At 43.6% G+C, this 24,212-nt stretch overlaps 1 protein-coding gene across 1 annotated transcript in view; it reads right to left on the bottom strand.

The window, feature by feature from the left end:
• Positions 1-79: 79 nt before the first annotated feature.
• The window catches only part of USH2A (usherin), a 365,445-nt gene continuing 341,312 nt past the window's right edge, over positions 80-24,212 (bottom strand). The window contains exons 64-72 of the mRNA XM_056487445.1: positions 23,545-23,863; positions 12,339-12,548; positions 10,963-11,201; positions 10,160-10,377; positions 8,102-8,278; positions 7,064-7,147; positions 5,412-5,656; positions 3,046-3,276; positions 80-888 (exon numbers count right to left, since the gene is read on the bottom strand). Of these exons, the coding sequence (XP_056343420.1) occupies positions 799-888; positions 3,046-3,276; positions 5,412-5,656; positions 7,064-7,147; positions 8,102-8,278; positions 10,160-10,377; positions 10,963-11,201; positions 12,339-12,548; positions 23,545-23,863 (1,813 nt within the window). The 3' untranslated portion in view covers positions 80-798. The remainder of the gene's footprint in view (positions 889-3,045; positions 3,277-5,411; positions 5,657-7,063; positions 7,148-8,101; positions 8,279-10,159; positions 10,378-10,962; positions 11,202-12,338; positions 12,549-23,544; positions 23,864-24,212) is intronic.

Here is a 24,212-nt window from a genome sequence, read left to right on the forward strand (position 1 = left end):
AATAATTCTCAATTACAAGTGCCTTGACACGGTATTTCATACCTGTGTCGCACTGGCTGCTTGCTGTTTGCACCTAGTTTACTGTGGATGGTGAACAAGTTTTATTGCTTGTGGATTAGTAATACATAAGCAGAAAGGAAGGATATGACAGCAAGTGAAAAAGCATGCTTGGAGTTCAGCATTTATTAATGACCTGTTTTGTTGGGTTTTTTAACTTGAGCCGAGAGGGTGGGGAAGAGGGAGTGAGAGAACACAAAGGCTAGAACAACTTCATAAGAATTCCTTCAGTGCTGTTTATTCACCTGTGCATGAGCACAATTTTGTGGTGGAGCTCTATCAGGCCAGGAGAAAACACAGACATCCTGCCATGCAGGCCCTTTTAGCCACATGCTGTTTTTTGGACATGTAAAAGACTTTTCCTTACCAAACCCCCTCCCTCCCTCCCCTGACCCTAACAACTCTCCTCAGCTGGGAAAGCTGGGTGAGAGACAAAGATGAGAGCCTCTACCTTTCACAGTCTTTTACTACTGTATGACTGAGGGATTGTCAAACTATTCTCTTACCATTCTGAGGTGTCAGTGCTAGCACACAGTTTTTACTATACAGTGAAAGGGATGTTAAAAAAAAGGCCAACTTCCCCCCTAACCCCCATATATCCCTTCCCAAACCCCATTTTTATCTATTAACTCGAGGGCATGGGGTGGGGAAACAGCAGCCCTATCCCTGCCTGCAGAGGCCATGCAGGCTGCTTTTGGCAAGTTACCCACTTCCATTTTCTAGAAAAGCTGGTTTTGTTCTTCAGAGGTGGGTGTCAGTGAATGTGGTGTGCTCTTTGGTGACAGTGCTGAAGCCTTTGATAACATTGACAAGGTCTTCTTCATCTACATACTGTAAGGAAGGGAAAAAAGAAGCATGTCAGCCAAAGTTGTACCAGACTAAAGATGATTCCTTAATTTATCTTTTCTCCTACCCACTAAAAATTGTTCTTAAATAGATAAATAAGTGCATTTCTAATGTCTTCCCTTTCCTCCCAGGATGAGATAAGAACCTAAAAGCATTTGAACACCTGAATCCAAGGCAATTAGATTTTCACAATAAGCAGTAAGTTAAAAAAAATACAATCAATTCCTTAATTACTCTATATATCTGACAAATAGTCAATAATATAGTGTTTGTTACAGTATACTGGGGAACTTGGAGCCATGAGAAGAAAAAAAAGCATATTTACATTTTTGCTTTGTGTAACAACCACATCACACATAATTTAGGCAAAGTTTTGTTCTTTAAGCTTCCAAGGGAGTGTCTGCACTTCCATTTGCACTCCTGCAGTAGGCTGGAGAAAGTTCAAAGCAGGAGAGAAATAAACCATTTCCGTAGCATAAAGAGGGCAGATACTGCAGATTTGTGTCCAGGGCCACTACAGCCATTCACTGTATTGATTTGCAAGCTGGGCAAAGGGGTGAACCAAACTTTGAAACCACCATTCCTAAGCTACTGCATGTAATAAAGAGAAAGAACTGACTCAAAAGGCATTGCAGGAGGTTTGTTTGCAAGAGTAGCTGAGCAGCACAGTAGCAGAGACATGGATTCAGGGAAATGTAGAGCAATGTGCAGAGGATGGACAGAAGAGCTGCTGATTTGATAAAGCAGGGAAGTTCATACTGTCAGGGTTGTCTGCCACCAAAACTAAGTCACAGTGTCAGCCCAAGATAAGTGGCTAGAGCAAGAACTTCCCCTCAGCAGCAAGAAGCTGCTCTTTTGGCTAATGAGATCACAGAAGGGTGCACCCTGGGTGAGTTGTTAGTCCCCAAGGAATTAAATCACAAGGATTTGTTAGCTCTGAGAAAATGGCATTGCTGACTCATGATACCACTGAATTGGGAAGTCCATGCAGAGTGCAGGCTGAAGGTTAACCTGTATCTGCTGGGGTTTTGCCTGGAGTTAAGTTATCACTACCTTCTTACTTCAGCCTTGTTGGCTTCCTTGATCCTCTTGTGGTTTAAGTAGCTCTGACAGTGGTGGAACCAATACCCCTGTACTGTGGTAAGCCTGTATGTTCCAGCCCTTCCAGCTGTTTGCTGTACAGAAGGTGAAAGTCTAAGGAAGCTGCTTGGATTTATATAACAGACTGTCTTCCGGTCATTTGGATTTTGGGCAAGATCCACTCACTAACTTGCACTCACTAACCATCTAATTTTGTTACTGCCTCACAGGCCCTTCATCCCCATTCTTGGTCCTTTTTAGGAACCTTAATTTTCATCTTTTTCAAGAAGCAGGCTCGTGTCTCACTGACCCCTGAAGTCCTTCTCAGGTTTGGTCAGGGAAGGTTGGAAGTTAAAAAGCTTGTTTCCTGGTGACAAGGAGGAAGGGAGGTCATCACTGTCCTTGACTTGAAAATCATGTCCTGTGTCTATGTATTCAGATCTCTGTTGATGACACTGTCTAGTCCTGTCCTATATGAAAAGAGGGGCAGGGGCACTTTGCCTGCCCCCCAGCCTTATTCCAGTCCATATAGACAGTTTGAATTAATTTGTCACACATGCTAGGAGATCTGAGCATTCACATAATCTTTGCATTGTTTATGAGCAGAGGACAGAGAGCAGATCTCATCAGCAACTGAGTTAACAGAACAGGAGTCACTAGAACACAAGCTCCTGCCTCTGGTTCTAAATGTGTGAAGGATGCCAAGATATCCCACCTCAGACATGTTACATTTGCTGAATTGCATGGAAAGAAAATCCCACCAAATAGAAGGGAATTCTTCAAGGTGCATTTCCATGGTAAACCACAGAGTTAATTGTTCAATGGAAACCATAAAGAGATGCACATGAATCCCTTGCATCCTGTAAGAGCCATGTGTGACCACCTGCAACTCTAGAAGAGAACAGTAGACTTCAAGAATTTTGAGGATGTAACCCATGACCTTTTGGCTGTATCTCCAGGAAGTTATGACATTTAGACTTTTTTCATGGTTCCAACAGAACAGACAAATCTCCAGCAGGTGATGCACAGCAGCCCCCCAGAGGAGCAGGAGCCCTTACTTACCAAGCCACGGCCCGCGGAGCGGTGGTTGTGAATGATGGCGTCCCACGGCGATTCATCGAAAGTCTTCTTGTCGTAGAGGTTGAGCAGCTGGCTGACGCTGCGGTGCAGAGAGGCGGGGGAATAGGTGCGGCTCAGCTGGCCCTGGCTCGGCCTCCTCCCCCCCGCTGAGATACCGAAACTGCGGGTGCTCGTGGGAGAACCAGCCCCCGGGATTTTTGTATCTGCTAGTCCCTGCGAGGGAGACACAAAGTAATAAATGAAAAACAAAAAAAATAAAGGGCATGGTTTTAAATGAAATAGCTGAGCTAAAACAAAGCAGGAGTGAAAGAGAACAGAGAAAACCATGCCTCAAAATCATGCAAGTTAAAACAGAAGAAAAAAATCTGTACTGCACTGTAGAGCAATCATATAATTAAAAACAAACCCCCACCAACACTAATCAGGATTTTCCCCATTTGTTTTTTCTTTTCTTCTTCAATTTTTTTTTTTTTTTTTTTTTTTTAAGTACCAACAAGCAGAAGTCCAAAGATTTTTGATTACCAGAATGATAGCCTAGACTTGCACAGCAAGAGGATGCAGACCTTTTCATGACCAGGGGAAAAATCATTCACCCACCAGAAACATGCAGTGTCAGATGCCTTTGTGCATGCTTGGGCCACCTGACACACCACACGTGTGGCCACTCTGCAAGCTGAGGACTCTACCTCAAAGTGCATCGTGTATCTTTTGAGAGTGACGCTGCTTGATGAATCGGACGTGTCAGCAATAGTTTCAAACTGAGATTAAAGAGAGGGAGGAAAAGCATTAGGCCAGGGCAAGGTGCAGTGTAGGTGTACCTGACAGAGGGTGTGAATTAGCTAAGCTCCATGAGGGAGAGCAGGGTAGCAGGATGTGGGGGAGTAGGGAAAGTGGCAAAGACCAGGCACTATTTAATTTTTAAGTGGTCAAGTAGTGTGTGAGCAGGCTGCATTGCTTGCCACAACCTCACTAAGAATTGTAAAACAAGCGATTTTGCCACTCCATAGTAGCTCTGTCCTAATTTCTCAGATCAGTCCTTCAACTGCTGCACTAAAGAATCTTTCTTTCTATTGAGTCCATGAGCTGCTGGAATAAGAAAAAGAAAAGAACAGGAAAAAAAATAAAAAAAATAAAAGAGAGGGCAGGAACATGAAAAGGAATTGTGCAGACATGCCAACAGCAAAGACATTTTAAAGTCAGGAGGAATAACACAAGATGACAGACTGTAGAGGCAAGGGAATCAAAACCATGAGACTAAAAAAAAAAGTTTCTTATGCTCTTAGCCTTTGCCAGGAGAAGGGGCACACTGGAAATCCCATTGTTTCCAAGAGCTTCTTGGTTGAGGCACAGATGCAGTGTCTTGGCACTGAGACAAGAAGGAACAGAATGCGTGAAGGATGCAGGAGTCACTATGCTGCTTGATGGTGCTCACAGGAAAAAGAAGCTGAGAAGTGACAAGAAGAATCATCTCATGGCCTGTGCCTGGGAAGAAGCATGAAAATGGAGGGCATGGCTGCTCCCATTCTCAATCCCATAACAATTGCCACATTCCTTTTGTTTTGCTTTTGCAAAAACTTTTACTACTCTGCTGCATGATGGTACACTTCTTTTATGCATTCTTTTTCAGAGTTATAACTTCTTATGATAAAAAGCCTTCCTCTTTATCATGTCCTAGCAGCCCTCCTCCCATTGCTCTGATGGTCCCACTGTGGGTCTATGTGTACAAACATGTGAATTTTGTGAAGTTCCCTAGCTTTTTCCCTGATTACTCTCACTCTACTCCAAACCTTCCTGGCATACAGCTTGCCCTAGAGCAGTCCAGCTGGGTGGTAGATGGATACTGGCAACAAATAAAGCTTCTCCCTAAGTCTTGTTCTTTGCAGGCATATCTCCTGGATACCTGACAACGACTGTCAGATTGATCCTGCTTAGCCATCCACAGCAGGCAGCTAGGAACACACGAAAGTTTCCTCTGAAAAGCACATTTTATCATCTACCTTCTCACAGCATGCCAAAGACTTCTCAGCTCTACTGCAGATGTCAGCTAACACGAGGTGACAGCAATGGCTTTGCATTTTCTGTGACTCCATATCCCAAGTTTGTCTTAGGCATCAGAAGCATTTCAGGGCCTGCAGACCAGGTGTCCCAGGGCTCTGCTTGGACTAAGCACTTGTAACCTTGCTCTGTGTGCCCACATGGGACCAGACAGTCCTTTCCCTACACTAAACAGCCTCCATTTGGTAACCAAATGTGCAATAAAATGCTGGAAGGAGGAAGAAAAAATCTCTTTGTGTGTTAGATGGGGCAGGAATCATGGATATGCATTGGCAGCATTTTTCCAAACGTACCGGATGGGTTTCACCTGATGAATACACACTCATTGGTGATGTTCTTTTCTGGAGTGGAACTAAAGGAGGCCTGTCTCGTGCATAGGGTTGCTTGTGGACCTTCCTCTGAAGTATTAAGGAGAGAAGAATAGCCAAGACGATCAAACCTAGAACTACCATCAGCACTGCAAACCACAACTCATTGTAGAATTTTGCATGTTTGGATTCTGCTTTGTCCTTCTCTCCGGGTGTTGTCAAGATCAGACCTGTAAAAAGAGGGATTAGGGGAGAAAGGGACAGTTATTTCTAGAAGCATTTAACAATATGCCATCCCTTTCCTCGCTAATAAATTAGGCAGAAATTTAAGTAATTTTGTCGTCATGTGGTTATTTGCACTTATGTTCAAGGTGGCATAATGGTTCAATATGCTAGCAGGCTGCAATAAAAAACTTACTACCCTCAAGAGACCCTGCTTAAAGCTCTGGCATTGCTGCTTAGGCTGGAAATCACCACTACATCAGCAGCTCTTCTGAAAGGAGGTGGTGGTGGTGGAATGTGAGGAAAAAAGGGTTCTCCAAGTAACCTTGAAAAGTGGAAATTACTACAGTAATTTCAGACAGTACTGACAGAGGACATTCTCTCCAGAACAACTGTGCAGTTACAGGCCTGTGCAGTTAACAAAAGAGAGAGAGGAAGGCTTTAATACATTAATACAAAAGCAAGCAACATGAAATATTTTACTATTCCTTTCCCCCACCTGCTAGAGAACAAAACAGCCACTTGGTTGGCTTTGCTCATACACAACAAAAGTGTGGTGTATGAGAAATCTCAGTGACAGTATTTCCTGGTTATTTGCAATCCTACATGTATAACCAAACTCTTGGCCAAGGAATTTTCAACACCTTTGCTTGCAAGCCCCCTCTGCAAGTTGCTCACAGTGCCATTCAAGTTTTTAATAGACTCTGGGTAAAAGCAGCAATCAAAAGAACAAAGGGGCAGAGTGTGGAAGGTGGTGGATGTAGAGCAACTGGAAACATTTTATTATGCCTTTAAGGCAGCTTTGCCTGAAATTCTGCAGGATAATGGAAGTGAAAGCATGAAAAGGGATATAAGGGAAATGCAGAGTAAAGAGTAATTGCAAATATAGGGCAGATCTATTTTAAAGAGCTGAACAAGATGCTACACAAAAAAAAAAGAACTTAATTAAGCTAGTTAATTAATTCTGTTAGAAACAAAAAACTTAGCAGGGAAAAGCACGTTTTGGAGGAATATACTTCGGTAAAAATAAAAGAAAAAATAGTACATATCTGAGGAGAGGATCTGAAGCTAATCATGAGAATTGTCCCACCCCTAGAAATGTTCAAGGCCAGGCAAAATAGGGCTTTGAACAACCTGGTCTAGTAGAAATTGTCCTGCATGGCAGGGGGTTGGAAGTAGATGATCTCTGAAGTCCCTTCCAACCCAACCATTCCATGACTCCAACCTAAAGGACTCAATGATTTTACAATGTAAAGAAGAGAAATCCATACATGGCAAAAAAAGCACATTACCTACATACCTCATACACAAGACTCTAAAGAAGTCCCTGATACTGCCTGGCATGCACTAATACCAAATTTCAAGCACAAACACATCAAATGACCAGGAGCTAGGTAATTTCTTCATGTATTTACCAACGCCGTCTCCAGCGTTGTACTTGATGACTGGTGTCATGGCACTCCCTTCATCCGTGATGCAGGTCACTTGAAACAAAAAGGCTGAGCAAAAAAAAAAAAAAAAAATAGAAAATATTGTCAGGAGCTGAAATAAAAATTCCTTAGGTCCTGCTTTTTCACCATTATTAACCAGCAAACAGCCAGGTCTAAAAAAACAAGGCAAGAATAGTACATAACCCATTGTAATCCACCTGAGTCTCATACCAGAGCTTCACAATTCTTTATACATTGGTATTGAAATTCTAAACTATGAACCATAGCAGATCATAAGCAATCGTCACTATGATGTTGCTACAAATTATGTTCATCTTTCACTACTCAATTCTTCCTCTTTAAATTTTTACTTTAAATTTTTTCATAATTTTGCCTTAAATCCCTCATACTTCTTTCATAGCTAAAACAAACATACTAAGAACATTTGAATAAAAACAAAGAAAGTATTAGCACCATTGCAGTAATCAGGAAGACAAAAAATAAATTACAAAATTCTTTGACATGCAAAATCCCAATGAAAAAAAAGAGAAAACATTTTTCTTGCTGCTTTTTCTTTTCCTTTTTTTCCCCCTGTTGATAGTTTCCTTTTATTTTAAAGACTGCAAATTTCTAAAATGAAACTATTTCAAAACATGTCTGGTTCCAAGAGCTACTGACTTAATTTGATTCAAATGAAAATTCAAGCTCCAGTCTTTCCTGAAATTGATGATTTCTATACACTTCCCTGACTGTAGCCCTGAAGGATGGAATTGCTACATAGCTCCAGGATTTGGGAAAGCTTGATGCTCACTGTGACTCAAAACAGTCTCACCCTTTCAGGTATAATGTTTAAGAGGAAGCTTAGGTCTATGGATTTTTTTCCAAGGATTTGCTTAGATACATTTTGGTGTGCCTGTACGCTCTTAGCTTGGGATTGCAATGGAGAATGTTTTTTTTTTTAAAGTTCAGCATCCATTATTATTAATCTAGACTCTCGCAGAGAGGAAGCTGCAGGAAACTGACTTTTGTCAGAGGTCCTTGGCAGGTAGAGCTCGGTGTCGAAGCCGCTGTAGATGCGCTGGCCGCTCTCTGTCAGCGCGTACTCCTTCAGGCGCCCGTTCAGCACGAAGGTGTGGCTCCAGTCAATGTGGATGGTGGACAGATTGCTGGCCACGGAGAACGGAGCCATGTACCGAGGGGCTGCAGGACAAGGAAAAGGAGCTCATTTCCAGCCAACAGGATAGAAGTGATTTGTGACTGAGTTATACAACGAAGACAAAGAGATTCTCCATCATACTCATACATACAAGCTCTCTGCCACATGCACTCCCTCTCTCTCATATCCATGTGTATGACTAGGGAAAATACAAGGAGAAAATAAAAAGCTGCTATGGCATGCCAGCTTCTCTAGTGAGAAAGCAGAGACATATCCTGAAAACAAACATGGAACTCCCTCCCTTTGCATTTGTGTATGTGGTACTAACACTAAAACTCTGTAATTTAAGTTCCAGCTTAAGTTTCAGCCTAAGTTCCAGGGAGGCATAGGAGTTTGTGCAAGCTTCACTGCAGCAGGCTGGGTGGGAGCTGCTATGAAGAGGGTTCTTTTGCAAGCCCCAAGAAATTGCCGACATCATCTTTAACACATGCACGTACATGAAAACATGGAGTTTCAGAAAAGTGAGAACAGATGGCAGGCAGACAGAAAAGAAACCCAGAACTCACTTCAGGGAGGAAAAGTTCATCAGTTGAGCTCAACAGCTTGCTGACAAAAAAACTTCATTTAAGTTTGAGGCGCTCCTTTCTTGTGGTGTCGCCATTAAGCCATCTGCCCTGAATTTGCTGGTTTGTTCATAAGAAAGCTGCTTGTCCAGCTGCACTTTGCTGCTAATTGCCCACTGTCACTAAAGCAAGCCTTCAAGGCAAGAGGAAGCAGTCAGAGGGACTCAAGGAAAGAGGCAGTCAGAGGGACTCTGGAAACCTGGTGTGAAAATGTCAGCAAGGCAAGAAAAGCAAGACTGAAAGAAGAGGACTTTTGACTTAGTGGGTGGGGGATTAAAACTTGCTTTCAAATCCTTTTGTTCTATGTATCTCACCAGTTCCTTATGAATTTTCTCCATCTAAAAGTTCATAATAATTTTCCAGCCTTTTAAACTTGCAATTTAATGAAACACAGCTTTGGACATTAAAGAAAATCTGGGCATGTTCCACCTGAAATTTTCAGCTAAGGATGTATCAGATTACAGATTTTGAGTAATAACTTGGCAGAACTACCAAATGATGCAAAAGGGATTTTTATAAAGGTGATTCTGAAATCCTGACATGAGATAAAAAGTGAACATCATCTTTGCCCTGACCCGACAGACTGAGATGAAATGCCCATCTCATCTGTTATGGAATGACTCTGGCTACAGCACTACAGATCTTTTTAATAAAAGCTGATGTTAGACTACTACAAATTCAGTTTTGATGGCAAAATCTATTCTGCCTGTAGGCACAGGTCCTGCATGTTTAATTTTCATGCATACCACCACATGGCCTTAAAGCACTGCCTGCAGTGGTTGGACAGCAACAAATTCTTACTTCAGTGTTCACAAGCATCCAGTCATTCAGATGACATCCAAGGAAAACTTTTATGAGTCCTAGCAGAAGCATGGCATGAATGAGGACAATAAGATTGTTCCTGAAAATAATCATCAGGTCTCTTTCAAGATCTCCACTTTTCCAAGGGATTATTTATGGCAGCATATTTATTACTACACATCAGCCTTCTGGTAATACTTGAACATTTTATGTTCTGCAGCTTTGCTGCCCATTTTCAGTAAAATAAAAGGTTTCCAGACTCCCAAGATAGAAGATGTGACATCAGATGATGAGCAAAGAAATATTTTTGAAGGAATGAGCAGTTAAGCCCCAGAGCAGAATTTCAATGAATGTGCAGCAGAGATGCAGTGGCCAGGGACATGGAAGAAAAGGTTTCTGGGGACATCCTCTCTCCCAGAGGTGGGGAAGTTATTTGGCTCTGTGCAGCCCTGGGCCTCAGAAATAGGCATCAGTGGTCAGTGAACCATTTCTCATACTCACGCTCCTTTTCCGTGGTGAATCCGATCCACTCGGAGGCGCTGCTGCCAACGGAGTTGTAGGACACAACTCGCAGGTTGTAAGTGGTGTAAGGCTCCAGGTTGGACACGTTGGCACTCTGTCCTTTCCCTGTGTACTTCACCTCAGTTGGGCCAGGACTGCAAGCCTTCACTGCTGGCTGTAGGTTCAGGGGACACGCCATGTACACATGGAGCTCGTAGCTGAGAACAAAGATGAGGTTTTGATGAATGAAGGTCCTTAATAACATAAAAGCCAATCCCACATTTCTTCCTAACTGCTGTCTGTTCTGGCTACTGGAGAAGAAAATAGACCTGATCCCAGTTTTTCTCTGGGACATTTTGGTCTTGTCAGACAACTGAGAAATTGTGGTGGTAACAAGTCATACTCGCTGTTGATGCCTGTTGAGTCATACTCACTGTTGATGTTGCCTTGCTGCCCACTTCTGCAGGTCAGGATTTTTGCCTAACTAACTCCAGATTTCTGCTCTCTTCACTGCCAGTTGAACTCACAACTGTTCCATTACACAACCACAGCTGCCAGACAATCACCTCCACTCACAACAGCTCATTCTTTCTACCTTCATCCTCACCAGTATCCTGCTCAGGAAAAAAACAACCACCGCATGCAAACACTTCCCAGAAGGTGTTCAGCCCACAGGGAACACCACCACCAACACGCCAAGGAAGGAAGACAACTGGCACAACCATCCAGTGCTCTCAGCCACGCAGTTCCAGCTCAGACACCACTCCAGCCAAGGCTGCCAGCCCAGCTGTGGCAGCTCCCACCTGGTGACGATGCCGTTGGGAGAGTGGGGCGCTCCCCACTGGAAGGAGGCGTTCCTGGAGGTGACGGCGCGGATCTGCGGCGGGGGCTGCTCGGAGGGCGGGGCTGGCTGCGTGGTGAACTCAGCCATGGGCCCTTTGCTGCAGCAGTTGAAGCAGGTGCAGGCCTCCACGCCAATGGAGTACGTGGTGAAAGGCTTTAGCCCGTGTATTGTCTGCTGGGTGGTAGTCCCTTCCGACAGCTGGAAAAGTTAGGAGGAGGCTTGTCACAGCTTCAAGCATCACAAGCACTAAATAAGAGTTACAGAGGTGAATTAACCCCAGAAGAAGACTGGCAGAACATTCTGCACGTCCTTTAAGTCTGGCACAAATGCAGCTGTTGTGTAATGGGAACTCTGCATTTTTTCTCCCATTATGAAGCTAAAGAACACTCTTCAAAGGAAAAGACCATGCCATCAGGGGCTCAAAACATCTTTAGCTGAGCTGTGACCACTGTATGTCAACTGCAAATGTCATTCTCAGCAACAGAGAAGCTGAAAGCCATTAAAGAAAGACTCTGGGACAGTGGTACTGAAGCAGAAAAGAAATTAATGTGGAAAGTAGCTCCATGATAAACGTGCTAGCAAATAATCCTGCATATCCCACAAGCTTCCTCAATGTGGATGCAGGAAACAGTGATGGCAGTGTGACACCAATGTGTCTGGTGGGTCACTCCCAGACAGTAGAATGTGCTCTCTGGTAGCTACATCTGAGCCAAGAGATGCTCTGCATTCAGACACTGTGCTGGGTGAGTCTGTTGGGAAACTTTCCTAAGCTCAGCAAGGGAGACCTGGCAGTTCTGGCAAAGGAATCAGTTTCCTGTTCTGAAACCGCTCACAGGGACTGCCACTTCACCTTTTTGCTGTAGTCATTTGTTGGTATAGCTTTTTTGAAGCCAAAGAAATAAAAACATGTAGAAAACACCAACAAGGGGAAACATCTGCTCTCATTTGGCAGCATGTGGTTTAGCAGAGCTCAGCAAAAAATAAGAGAGAGTCAAGCAAGCAAAGGGAAGCACTTGGTACTTCTTGGTGCCAGAGGCAGAGCCAAGCCAGCAGCATGGCAGGTGTGAATGGAAGGCCATGCAGCACCAATGGGATGAACTGGCTGAATCAGACACAGACACAGCCAAGTGCACTGGAAGGAATAAATGGGTAATGTGAAATCAGCAGACAGCTTAACTCACGGACAGGACAGTGCATTGCAGAGCAGCTAACTATGGGAGGCCAGGAGAGGAAGGCAGTCTGTCACCAACAGCAGCAGCTTGCAAGAACAAAATTGTTAAAGGTAGAAAACACAAGCGGGAATGGAAATACAGAAAAAGTGCTGACAATACTCACCACCACATCAGTCCCTCTGGTACCATTAGAAAACAGCCTGTAGATACTGACCACCCCGTTGGGCTTGAGAGGGGGGCTGATGCTGACCACAGCCAGAGTGGATGCCACGGTGCTGAGCAGGGGAGCTCCCAGGCCCTCGGGAGGGGCAGGGCCCGTCCGGCAGCGGGACCAGCTGCTTGGGGCCCGGCCCACCGAGTTCACTGACCACACCTGCCACACACAGAGAAACTGTCACCAGGGACTCACAGGACCAAAGGACAAAACACCTGCTTTCAGCCAGAGGGGCTCCTGCAGCTCTACTGGCGCTGGGTAAAGCGCGGCGCAATGGCACTCCTGGAAAGTGCCCCTTGATGGCCAGCCAGCACCTGTGTCATTCTTTCACAGAAGAGTGGAATATTTCCCACTGCCACACTTGGGGAAAAGAAGCAAAAGTCATGTCTCAGGCAGTGTGTGCTGCCATCTTTTTCATACCTGATCCCCGCACCCTGAATTCCTACCACTGTCTGTGTCACACTATGCCAAGAGGACTCCTGGAGGAGCTGCAATCAACACAATGTTTTCAAAGACATCTGAACAAAAATTCTCATATCTGGCCCTGACAATTTCTCCTTTCTCCACACTTGCTTCATGTATGCAGGTAGCCCTGATGAATTCAGCCTGGCCTTGGGTGACACTTAAAAGTTGCATTCACCTTGACTGAATCACACAAGCCAAACTCTAGTTACTCTTTAGACCCAGTGTGTTTTACAGGAACATCCCTCTCTTAAAAATATTAATGTATCAGTTATTTGGCAACATTTTCAGTAACTCGTAATATAAATAAAGCCCACTGAAGTGTATAGTTAATTCAGCATCTCTCATTTATTTTCACAACAACATTTGCTTTATTGCATGAGCACAAAGGCAATGACTTCAGTTCCAAGATTTCAAAAATTAGCAGCTTGAATTAGGCCTGATTAAAACCCACATGTCTCTATGAACTATGCCTACTGATTTTGTCAGCTACCCAAAACCAGAGTGATCTGCAGACTACATAAAACTCAGCACTTATTAAACACACTCTCCAACAAATCTGCATGAAAATTAAATTTTGCTTTCATCAAGGACTGAATAAACATATGGAAGGATGTATAATCTTATTTATCAAAAAGCATTTGTATAATTAAACACGAATATCATAAAGGGTTGCCTTAGGTCATCATTTGCATGAGTAAGTAATTTGTAGAATGTCAGGTACAATAGACAGAATAGATGGATGCATGAGCATATAGGGTTAAATTACTCAATATTAGCCAACCACATAGTGATCAATCAGAATGATAGATCTAAATGGCAATACAAGAGGACTGTCTGAGCGATTTTTAGTATAAGTATTCCTTAGTAAGCTTTCATATTGAGCAGCTCTAACTACAGTGAAGCACACTCTTATGCAATCTACTTTGGGCATTGGTCCTGGGAAAGAGAATGGTGGGACTAGGTCTTGAAAAAAAAAGGAGGTTTAGAAATATGAGGTCTCCAAAACTGACCCTGAATCCTTCCAGCTTGATAATAATTTCCAAGAATACAAGACACTTCCCAAGGAGCCTGGGGAAGAAAAAAGGGATAAAAACAACTGAAGTGGCTTTGAAGGCTGTGGTTCTGCCAATTACAAACCCAGAGATCCTGCCTGATTCCATCAGTAACATACAGAACCATCCTAAGTACAAATGATGCCCTGCAATAAAAAGCTCAGCCAAAGCACTTTCATTTCAGTGGAATCAGTAATACATCTCTGTTGTGAACTATTCATAAAGTCAAACTCTGTTCACTTTACTGCAGCAGGTCAAACCCTGTATCTCAGTTCAGTTCCAGCTGCTACAAGGATTTACTCACAGCCATTCATTTCAAGGGTCATATTTCTTTGTGGAAAGAATAAAACACATATGGAAAGAGCAGCTCTGAGTGTGGCACTGGCACCAGCTCAGTGCTTGTCTGGGCTCAGATGCTCCAGTTACATCCAGGCTGTGGCCTTAATGAGCACAGAGTGTAACAGGGCTGGACCTGTCCTGCTGAGCAAGCTGCCCACAGCTAAAGTGAAGGTGATGAGCTAGGAACAGAGCCTTCCTGTGTAGCACAGGAATTCAGCTCCAGGATGAGATTGCCAAGGAATTTTGGATGAGAGAGAAATGCAACTTATTTGGGAAGCAGCCGAGGGTTGGATGGAGCCTGCTCCCTTCATCAATCCCTCACCTACTGTAGGTGCCTACACCTCATCTTTCAGGAAGAATTCTAAATTCACAGAATCACAGAATAAGCTGAGCTGGAAGGGACACACAAGGATCATTGAGTCCAGCTCCTGGCCCTGCTCAGGACCATTCCTGAGAGTCCCACCATATTCCCAGGAGTGTTGTCCAAAAGCTTCTTGAACTCTGTCAGGCTTGGTGCTGTAATCACTTCCCCAAAGAGCCTGTTCCTGTTACTAGGAAAGGGCCAGGAGCCAGAAAAGGCCACTGTCACAGAGCACAGTGAGGATTTCTTCCCCATCCCAAGCAGTGTGTGGTCCTCTTGTGCCACAGGACTGGGAGATTTATAGCAGAGATGAGTCCCTCTGACCTTGGGACACTCTGTTCCTCACTATCTCATTTGGTCTTATATTTTGCACAGGACTGATGTGCATTTCAGAGGAAGTAAAAGAGCAAAACAGAAGGCTTAGAATTCCTGAGTGTGTCTACTGTCAGAGCAACCCAGTCACCCCTGGGAAAAAAGAGAGAAAGAAGGATAATGACAGTGGGGAGGCCATCACTTGTCCAAGTGCTGACTTCCATTTCCTAGCTGCATTCAGAACTTCATTGCTGGATGCCAGCAGCTTTGAATTGCTTAAATAGAGGTGAGGACACATCCTGCCCTGAAAACTGTGCACAGAATAAGGGGAACATGATGTGCAGATGAGTGTCTGGTTCCTTTGAGCCTGGGAATGGGCTGAAACCAGAAAAGCAACAGCAATGTCTTGGAAAAGCACTGCTACCTTCCCTCTTCACCACTGCAGTATCAGACACCACAGTTATCTGCTATCTGGGTTTGGGAGCCTGACTGAGGAAGGGATGTCCTGTTTGTGTGAGCCTCAGGTTCTAACAATAATGTAAGAACTGTCCCAATCCAGTGCAGCCTGGAAGAGACTGAGGGGACACCTCACTGTGGTCTGCAGCTCCCTCCTGAGGGGCAGGGAAGGGGCAGGCACCAATCTCTGCCCTCTGGTGACCAGTGATGTGAGCCCAGGGAACAAAACAGTGTCAGGGGAGCCTTAGGCCAGATATCAGGAAAAGGTTCTTCACCCAGAAGGTGGCTGGGCACTGGAACAGGCTCCCCAGGAATGTGGTCCCAACACCAAGCCTGAGAGAGCTCAAGGAGCATTTGGACAACACTCAGGCACATGGTGTGACTCTTGGGGTGTCCTGGGCAGGGCCAGGAGTTGGACTCAATGATCCTTGTGGGTCCCTGCCAGCTCAGGAGATTCTGTGACTCTGTGCTCATCCCCTTCCATAGTACAGCTAAGTGGTTACAGGACTCCTTCAAGAGCCAGGTAACTGAGGGTCAATCACATGCTCCAACAGAGGCAGTTGTGCCTGCTGCCCCTCTGGAGTGGGAATGCCCAGCTGGATGACCCACCTCTGTGCTTGGGATGATCCCAGTGATCCCTCTGAAGCAGTTTCATTTTGCATGAACACAACTGAAACCAAGGTTGACTGGGCAGAGCAGGAGCAAGCAAGAGGACACATCATTTCCCAGCACAGCACTTCCCTATAGAGGTCAAGAGGGAGTTGATGTCCCCAGCAATGTCCCCACCACGCTGCCACATGCCTGACTCCTTGGGAAAGAAGGCTGAGGTGATGGCCATACTTGTGTGGGCCTGACAGACAGACCTGCTCTGAGTGTGCCTTCTAGACAGACACCAGCTACTCAGCCCTGCCAAGACACGTGTCCAGCAGAAACCCCTCGGTGTCTGTGAGTCTGTAACACAGCTTCTGAGACAGCTGTGACAGCTAAACAGGACTTCTGAGGCTCTGAATTCCAGATTTACACTGACCTAAGCTGGAGTCCCTCAACTCCCTTTGCTTCTGCTCAACCATCTGTAAAAGGATGGATGGTTATAAAAATTTCCCTGTGAGAATTGCTATCCAAGTAAATCCTGGTCAGTGTTTGGAAACCTGGAGCAGTAAATCCACAGAACTGACTGCAGATGGAAATGCTGGTGTTAAGCCACTTCTTTGCAGGAAAAAATGGGGCAGCATGGCAACAGAAATCACAATGAGCAGTCTCTAAAACCAGAGACCATGGCTTCTCAAAAAGTCACCACTAAACAGTCATGGATGGAAGCTGCTGCCTGACTAGCCTGGTTAAACTGAAATGTCATTATTTAGGCTTTTCGCAAAAGACTTTTGGGGTCACAAACAATCTTTATAAATTGTGGTATAATCAGCACCAAAAATATTTAATCACATTCATATAGAAATATGAAGAGCCTAATAGGCAGCAGTATTACCTTCTTACAGTTATGGAAGACCACATGGGAACACAGAACAAACAAAAAGCAATCACATCTTAGGGATGTATTAAATGACGAAACAGAAAGAGCAGAAAGCCAGGAAAAATTTCTTATATCTTGACTTTCTGAATATTCTGCCTCAAAAAGCATTAAGTCTGACATCATGGTGCATGGCTCAGCACCCTGCCAAAAGATGTACTCTTGTTAATGGCTGCACTGTCCCAAAAAACCAGGAGAGGGCTCTAAAATCAGCTACCAAGGGTTACTAATTAATGTTTTATCAATCTCTGGCCCTTGGCTCAGACTGCACTTTGAAGTGGAGCCAGAGAGAGAATAGGGGAGAAAACTCTGGAGAGTATATTCAGAGAACTGACAAATTCCAGTCACAGGTAACTAAGTTTGGTTTTTTCCATCATAAATTGAGCCTGCACAGATCTCTGCTCTTGGAAAAACCTGTGATCAATCACTCAAAATGATCACAGGACAACCTCAAGGTTCATCAGCATGGCAATAAGGGGCAAAACTTGTGAGAAGCAGGACAGGAAGCTCTGAGAAAAGTCACCTTACCACAGTGAATCTGTTCAGGCTTAGCAGAGCTAACAACTTCTGCCACAGGGCAGAAACTAGGGCACCAAAATCACCTTGGGCATAGAATATGCCCAACAAGATGCAGAATAATCATGTTACTGTAGATGCTGACAGTGGAAGAAGCCCAGGAGATGACTTCCATCCCTGAACCAGATTCATCTCCTGCAACACTCCTTAAATCCCAAAGCCATAGCAAGGAAGATTTGTTTTGAACTCAAACTCCTGCAACGGGGACACTCAGGCATGAACAGCCTATGGAGAATGTGAAACTCTCCTTTATTGGAGAGATCTCACAGGCAGAAGGGTGCTGGGGGCAGCTTGCCTCAGTGAAGGCAGCAGTCCTGAGCTGCTCCTGACTCTCCACGTTAGGAAGAGCTGGGATACTCTGCATAGCACAGAGGCCAGATGCTTCTCACCCTTCCTGCTCGCAAGAGAGTAAGCCAAAGAGCTGACTACCAACCAGCAGTGGCTTCTGGCTCCCTGCATGTCCAACAGGAACTGTGCCTTGTGCCACTTTGCATTGTGCTTAGGCTGAGGTCCATCACAGGTACCTCTGTGAGGGACAAGATCTCAGCTCTGAATGTGCCAGCAGCTTGCACCAAGTCCCTTCAGGCACTCAAAAACCAGCATTTGCCTCAGAAAAATTCTCATTAGTATGTCACTACCTCTCCTGCTCAGAGCTGTAGGAGGTATGGAGGGCTGTAGGTTCTGGGGAACCACAAGGTCAGACCCAGCCAGCCCTTTTACACGGGCATGCAACTCTACTTCTGTGTGTAAGAGTCAGGTACAACTTGGATCTCTGCTCTTATGGCAAGCAGATACTCCACACCTGTGACTGCTGGTCTTTCCAAAAAGGATTCAATGCTGGCACTGCTTGGCACATGCCATGAGAGACAAATGGTAGCAGAGTGGTTTGTACCAGTCCTCTCTTCTAAAGTTGCTTAATGGAGACCTCAAGGACCCAGCATTACTTTGAGACTGCTTTGAATTTCTTGACTTGACACTCACATAAATGCAGAGTTTTCACAGTATAATTCTTTTTCAAGATAGTAAGATATTTTAGGGTCATATAAGATCTGACATCAGCAAAGTCAGAAACACAGCCCTCAATTTTTGCTTCGACCTTCAAGACAATTGAAGAGACCACAATCTTGGCTGGTTGAAATTAAAGAAAAACAAAGAATCTCCTTCTCACCATCAATTGCAGCATCCTTCACAAGTCTTTGTGAACTGACTGTTGTACTGACTGGCTCATTTGGAGTTACTTATGTGTTGTCAGCAGAGCTCAGAGCATAAAGCTTATCTACCAAAATCTAGCATCCAGCATTAGGATAATGTACTCATATCTGGGCACTTCAGTGCCAGGCAGATATTAGCAAAGCAGAAAGTTTAAAAAGTGGGTGCATTTGTGTTGGACAGAGCAAAGGCAAGGTAAAGAAACTATCACATCCATTCATGAGCAGGGGTACAAAAAGGTAGTAATCAAATTCCTGATTGCCTCTTCTCAGATTGCCCCATACTTTTCCCTCTTCAACATTGTTAGTCTCCTTATGGAGGTCATAAACATATAATGGCATAGATTTCAGGTCCAGACTTCTACTACTGTGTTAATTAGAGCCTCTTAACATTGCTATTCATCTCCACTGTTCAAATGCTAATAATAAAACTACTAAATCCACCCTGGAGAAGGGAAAGACAATATGCAAAAACTTTGGGACTTAAACAAAGTTAAAAAATTTTAAAGGAAGCTCATTACATATAACATAGTATAATGCCAGTAATTAATGAGAGATCTAAAAAGGTTTAACTCTAAAAGATAGAAAATTAAATAATTTGTTTCCTATGGGTATATAATGAGATAGTTACCAAGTTCCCATGAGAGAGATAAGCAGATATTAAAAGGTCTTTCCAATACCTGTAATGGCTAAGGGCAAGAGCTAATTCAATAGATTCGATCAAAATCACCACTTCTTTCTTTGGTTCTGATTTATTACTTTGGCTGTAGTTAGCCATCACTCATTTTAGTTTGCTTTTCAGCAGTCATAAATTATGCCTCATAAATAAAAAGATACAATCAAGGAAATCATACCAAGCCATCTACAGCCCTGGAGTATATTTTCCCCTGGTACTCACACTAATGTCTTTTTAAAGGATAGCTTGCCATGGTTTTGAATTTGTTGAAATGACAATTTACTGAGAAGGGTCTTGCAAGAGTGAAGCTGTAAGAGTCCCACTGGTAAATCAGGATGCCAACAAATCCAGTCTAATATCCACATTTAATTTAATGAAAAAAAATCAAGGTTTTGTTGCATCAACACACTTGAATTTAAGATTTTGTTGACAAGAGAAACACACTCCCTGAGGTGGGGCTTAATGAGCAAAATGACGTGGTTTCAAATGGCCCTTTTCCCTTCTCCTAGGGGAAAGGAAGCATCCCATTCTGCAAAAGGATATCTAGAGTAGGTATCATCATTGTATCAATGACACAACATAGTTATGTCTGCTTTACTTTTCAGAAGCTGAGGTGAAGCATGGTAGTCTAATGCAGACATAGTATGAGAAATTCTCTTTAATTGGAAGTAGAAACCTCAGAAAGAAAAAGAAAATACATTCTTACAAACAAAAGAACAAGAATGGAATGGAAGAACTTTTTTTAAAATGTCACTGCTTTGCAGTGCATCTTTCCGACAGAGAGATGGGAAGAAATGGGGAATTAAAAGAATGAAGAGGAGCCAGATATGAGGGATATTACAAATGGGTGACTATCCATCACTGGTCGACTAGAAAACCAGTTTTACCTGCAGAGGTCACTGACTGATTTGTCACTAACTAACCAGCACAAACTTGAGCTCAGCCAACAATGTGACAGACAGGCTGGTAAATCAGGTGTCCTTCCTGGCACTGGAAAGTGACCAATAGGGCTAACAAATTCTACACCCCATGCAGCTGGTTCCTTAGTCTTCATGACTTTGCACCTTTTTTTTTTTTTTTTTTTTCTCTTTATCCCTTCAAAGTCAGAATATTATTTGTTTTCTCTTTGAGAGGACCAAATACTTATTTACCCTGGTGTGTCCTGGGATGTTTCCTGGACCCTTCACTTGGCTGCAGTGACAGGAAGGTGAGAAGGACTCCACACACAGGAGAGATGCTGTGCCTCCAACAGTGATCAGAGGCAGAGCCAACAGCTCCAGCACTGCAGACCCTGTCTTGGTGCACTGAATAGACCTCTCAAAGAATAAACCTCTGCAGGAAGCTATAAACCTTTCAGAAGAGGGACAATTGCAATTTTCTGTCTTTTATATGTTCTGCTCCTGCCAAATAGAAATAAGGATGTGTCCTAAACCAGGAAGACATTAAGCCATTAATCTAAAGAAGCCATTTTAAGAACACAACTAAGTGTAATTGTGGAGGAATGGTACTGCATTTGCATGGAAATCACACCATACTGTGACAGCTCTGCTTTGCACTAAATGCCACAGGTCTCTGCTCAGAAGGGCCTTCCCTTAGCTGGGAAAAGCAGGTTTGACTCTCTAGGCTGCTCTATGGTAACATGGCACACACTTTCAGTGATTCCTGAGGAGGTCCTACACACCCTGTGTCAGAAATATTCCAGGAATCAAAGGATTCCAATTGCAGACTCATTGGGACTCATGAGTGACAATGTTTGTTTAAATCGGGGATTTTCAGGAGATAATGCAATAGCACATGGTTAATAGACTTGGGGATATCAGGTAGAATTCCAACAAATACCTAAAAGATGTTCTAGAAAATTCAAGTATCCAAATGTACAACTAGACCAACAGAGGGAGTTTCAAAGATCTAAGTGTTTTGGAGTATGGAAGTAGGCACTGCATGCCACTTAAAAATCCACTGCAAACTAGCAGGTGCTAATATGCTCATGCATTTATTTAAAGTATAAATGTGCTTCCTGAAGAACAGTGATGTAAGCACTTTGAGGGCATAGTCCCTTTTATCAGCATGAGCTCCTAAACTCACATCATCATTTCTGGAAGTGAAACTTTTGCACCTGGTTTTATAAAACCTAATATTCAGCTGAAGTTTCCAGGAAAATAAACAAACTAAAAAACAACAAAACAAACCAACAAAACCCAATGAAAAAAAATCCCAAAAACCCATATTCAAAAGTCCTGATTTCAGGTCCAAAGAAGCTATTAAAGCATTGAAATAAATCTCAATACCTCCAAAAATGCTGGAGAGAGTCCCATCACAGCACTTTGATTTTATCTGCATTCTGCTGGAGGAAATTCAGTTGCATTTAAAGTTTTATGTCCAGCAAACAAGCCTCAAATACAGAGACAGGAGAATCAATATCCAGTTTAAGTGAAATATAAATCTGGGTTTCATCAGCATAATAGCAAAAGCCAAGCCCTATACTTATGAATAACTTGTCTCACAGGCAAGATATAAATTGTCAACAATGGAGAAGCTTAGAATACATCCCAGAGGACTGCTACAAGCGACTTAAGCAGAAGACAAACACATGCATTGAAAAACCTCTCATGGTGAAATAAATGGCCACTGGTGAAAAAAACCAAAAATGATTTAAAGTTCCAATCAAAAGCTCAGCCTGGTTACAGGGCAGAACCAAGATAAAAAGCTAAGTCTTGAATACAGCACAATAAAGCACAGGAATCAGATCAAGAGGTTTCCTTTTTTTCTTTTTTATCTGTCACTGATAAGTCATTAAAATATTGGCTGAAGAAAGTCTCTGTGGTATCAGCTTCCCAAAAAACAGCTTCTGATTGAGATAATTAAAAGTTAGTCCAGCTGAGAACATCCCACAGCCAATATTTACAACATCCAGCTTGGAAAGTTTTTCTTCATCTAAGAAAGATTCTTAACAAGTATGGTTTGGGTCTGCTACCAATGCTTGCTGTCTACTCAGCCCCATCTGCACTTCAATTCACATTCCCATGGATCCTGCCTAAAGCAGCAAGGAAATCTGGTCTAACAATAGTTCTGCTGACACAGGCTGAACAATCTCCATCCTTGCAGATGCCAGGATGGAGAACTTGATCCAAAACTCAGCTGGACACAGCTCTGAGAGCCTGGTTTATCTGGACCTGCCTAAAGCAGGGAGTTAGGCTAGATGCCTTCTGCATGTCCCTTCCAAACTGCATGACTTGATGAGTCTACAACACGTGGGTATGCAGCACCTGGATGGACAAATGTGATAAAACAAGCTTTGAGGTTTAATTCTTCATGATTTCTGGCTACCTAAAAGAGAAAGCAATAGCAGTGGAGCAGAGCTGCCAAAGAACCTGATCTATACAGTGTGCACTCATCAAACTTGCAGGTGACACCAAACTGGAGGGACTAGCTAATTTGCCAAATCAGGCAGTGGAGCAGACTGTCTGTAAGGTTATAACCTCTGCCCCAAAAGTTTTCAAGATGTAACTGGATAAAGCCTTGCAAAACTTCATCTGACCTCTTTACAGACCCTGCTTTGGGCAGAAAGTTGGGCTGGATGGCCTCCTGAGACCCTTCCAACTTGAATCATCTTGTGATCCTATAAAGCCAATGAGCCTGTAAAAGAAACATTGCTCCACCTTGCTCAAGAGGTAGAATGCACTATTTCAGGTATATATTAAACAAAATAAGAACACCAACCATCAACAGCAAATTCACTTTTGAAAAATTTGCTTGTCATTTGAATAACTAATTTAAAGAGAAAACATTCCCTCTGGATGTAAAACGCTCTAAGATCTAAACTAAAAATTAATTCATAAGACATTGAGGGAGGATAGAAAAAGAAAGAAAAAGTAATGGAAAAAAGCTTCCTTTTAAGAACTAGAATTTCACATAACAGAGGCTTGCAGAGGCTCTAGAGGGTACACAAACATTTAACATATAAGATACATAGGCACCTATTACTAAGCTAAACAAATGCTGAAGGAATATATTTCTTGTATGGAATTATTTTCAGCTTCTCAAATCTTTAAAATACATTCACAATAACCATCCAGGTTTCACAACATTAGAATTGAGATAGGTATGTTCATTGCAAGTGTAAAGCAAGGTTCTCAAAGTGCACTGAAATCACAATCAGAGCTGCTAAGCAGCTTCAATTCCCACCTGATACTCGTACTCTGTGTAAGGCAGCAACTCGTCGTCTTCGAAGGAGGTTGAAGAACCGTTGTAAACGAGTGAGAGGTCCAAATTTACGTGTGCCTGAGCCGCTCTCCTCCTGTAAAGCTCATAGTACAGGATGTTCCCGTTCGGCTGCCTGGGGCCGGCCCAGAGGATGGAGGCAGTGGACTGGAAGCCACCGGCTGTCTGGACGTGGATGAGCGGGGCCGGCTGCGCTGCCGGCGGAGCCTCCAGCGTCCGCGCCGGTGCCCACTCGCTGGAGGCACAGCCCAGCTCCGTGCAGGCCTGCAGCTGCACCTCGTACCTGGGGGCACAGAGCACAGGGCAAGGCCACAGGGCACAGGGCAAGGCCACAGGGCACAGGGCAAGGGCAGCACCATCACAGCGCTGCGCGCACACACAAACCACGCGCGGGATCAGGCGCGTTTCTCAATTTCGTCTTTGGGATTTTGAGTAGGCATGCAACTCGTATGAGCACATGTGCCTTGTGTAGCAAAGAGGAAGAGCACTGTCATCTGGGTTTTTATTTGGGTGTGGTTTGGTTTTTTTTTCAGAGCCGTAAACATCTGCAGGAGTCAAGTGATCAAAATAATTTTGATGATTCATTGTAAGAAATGATTTGGATGTCATTTGAGAGTTGCAGAGCTCCTCTA

The sequence above is a fragment of the Oenanthe melanoleuca genome, chromosome 3, assembly GCF_029582105.1.
Source record: "Oenanthe melanoleuca isolate GR-GAL-2019-014 chromosome 3, OMel1.0, whole genome shotgun sequence".
Lineage (NCBI taxonomy): Eukaryota > Metazoa > Chordata > Aves > Passeriformes > Muscicapidae > Oenanthe > Oenanthe melanoleuca.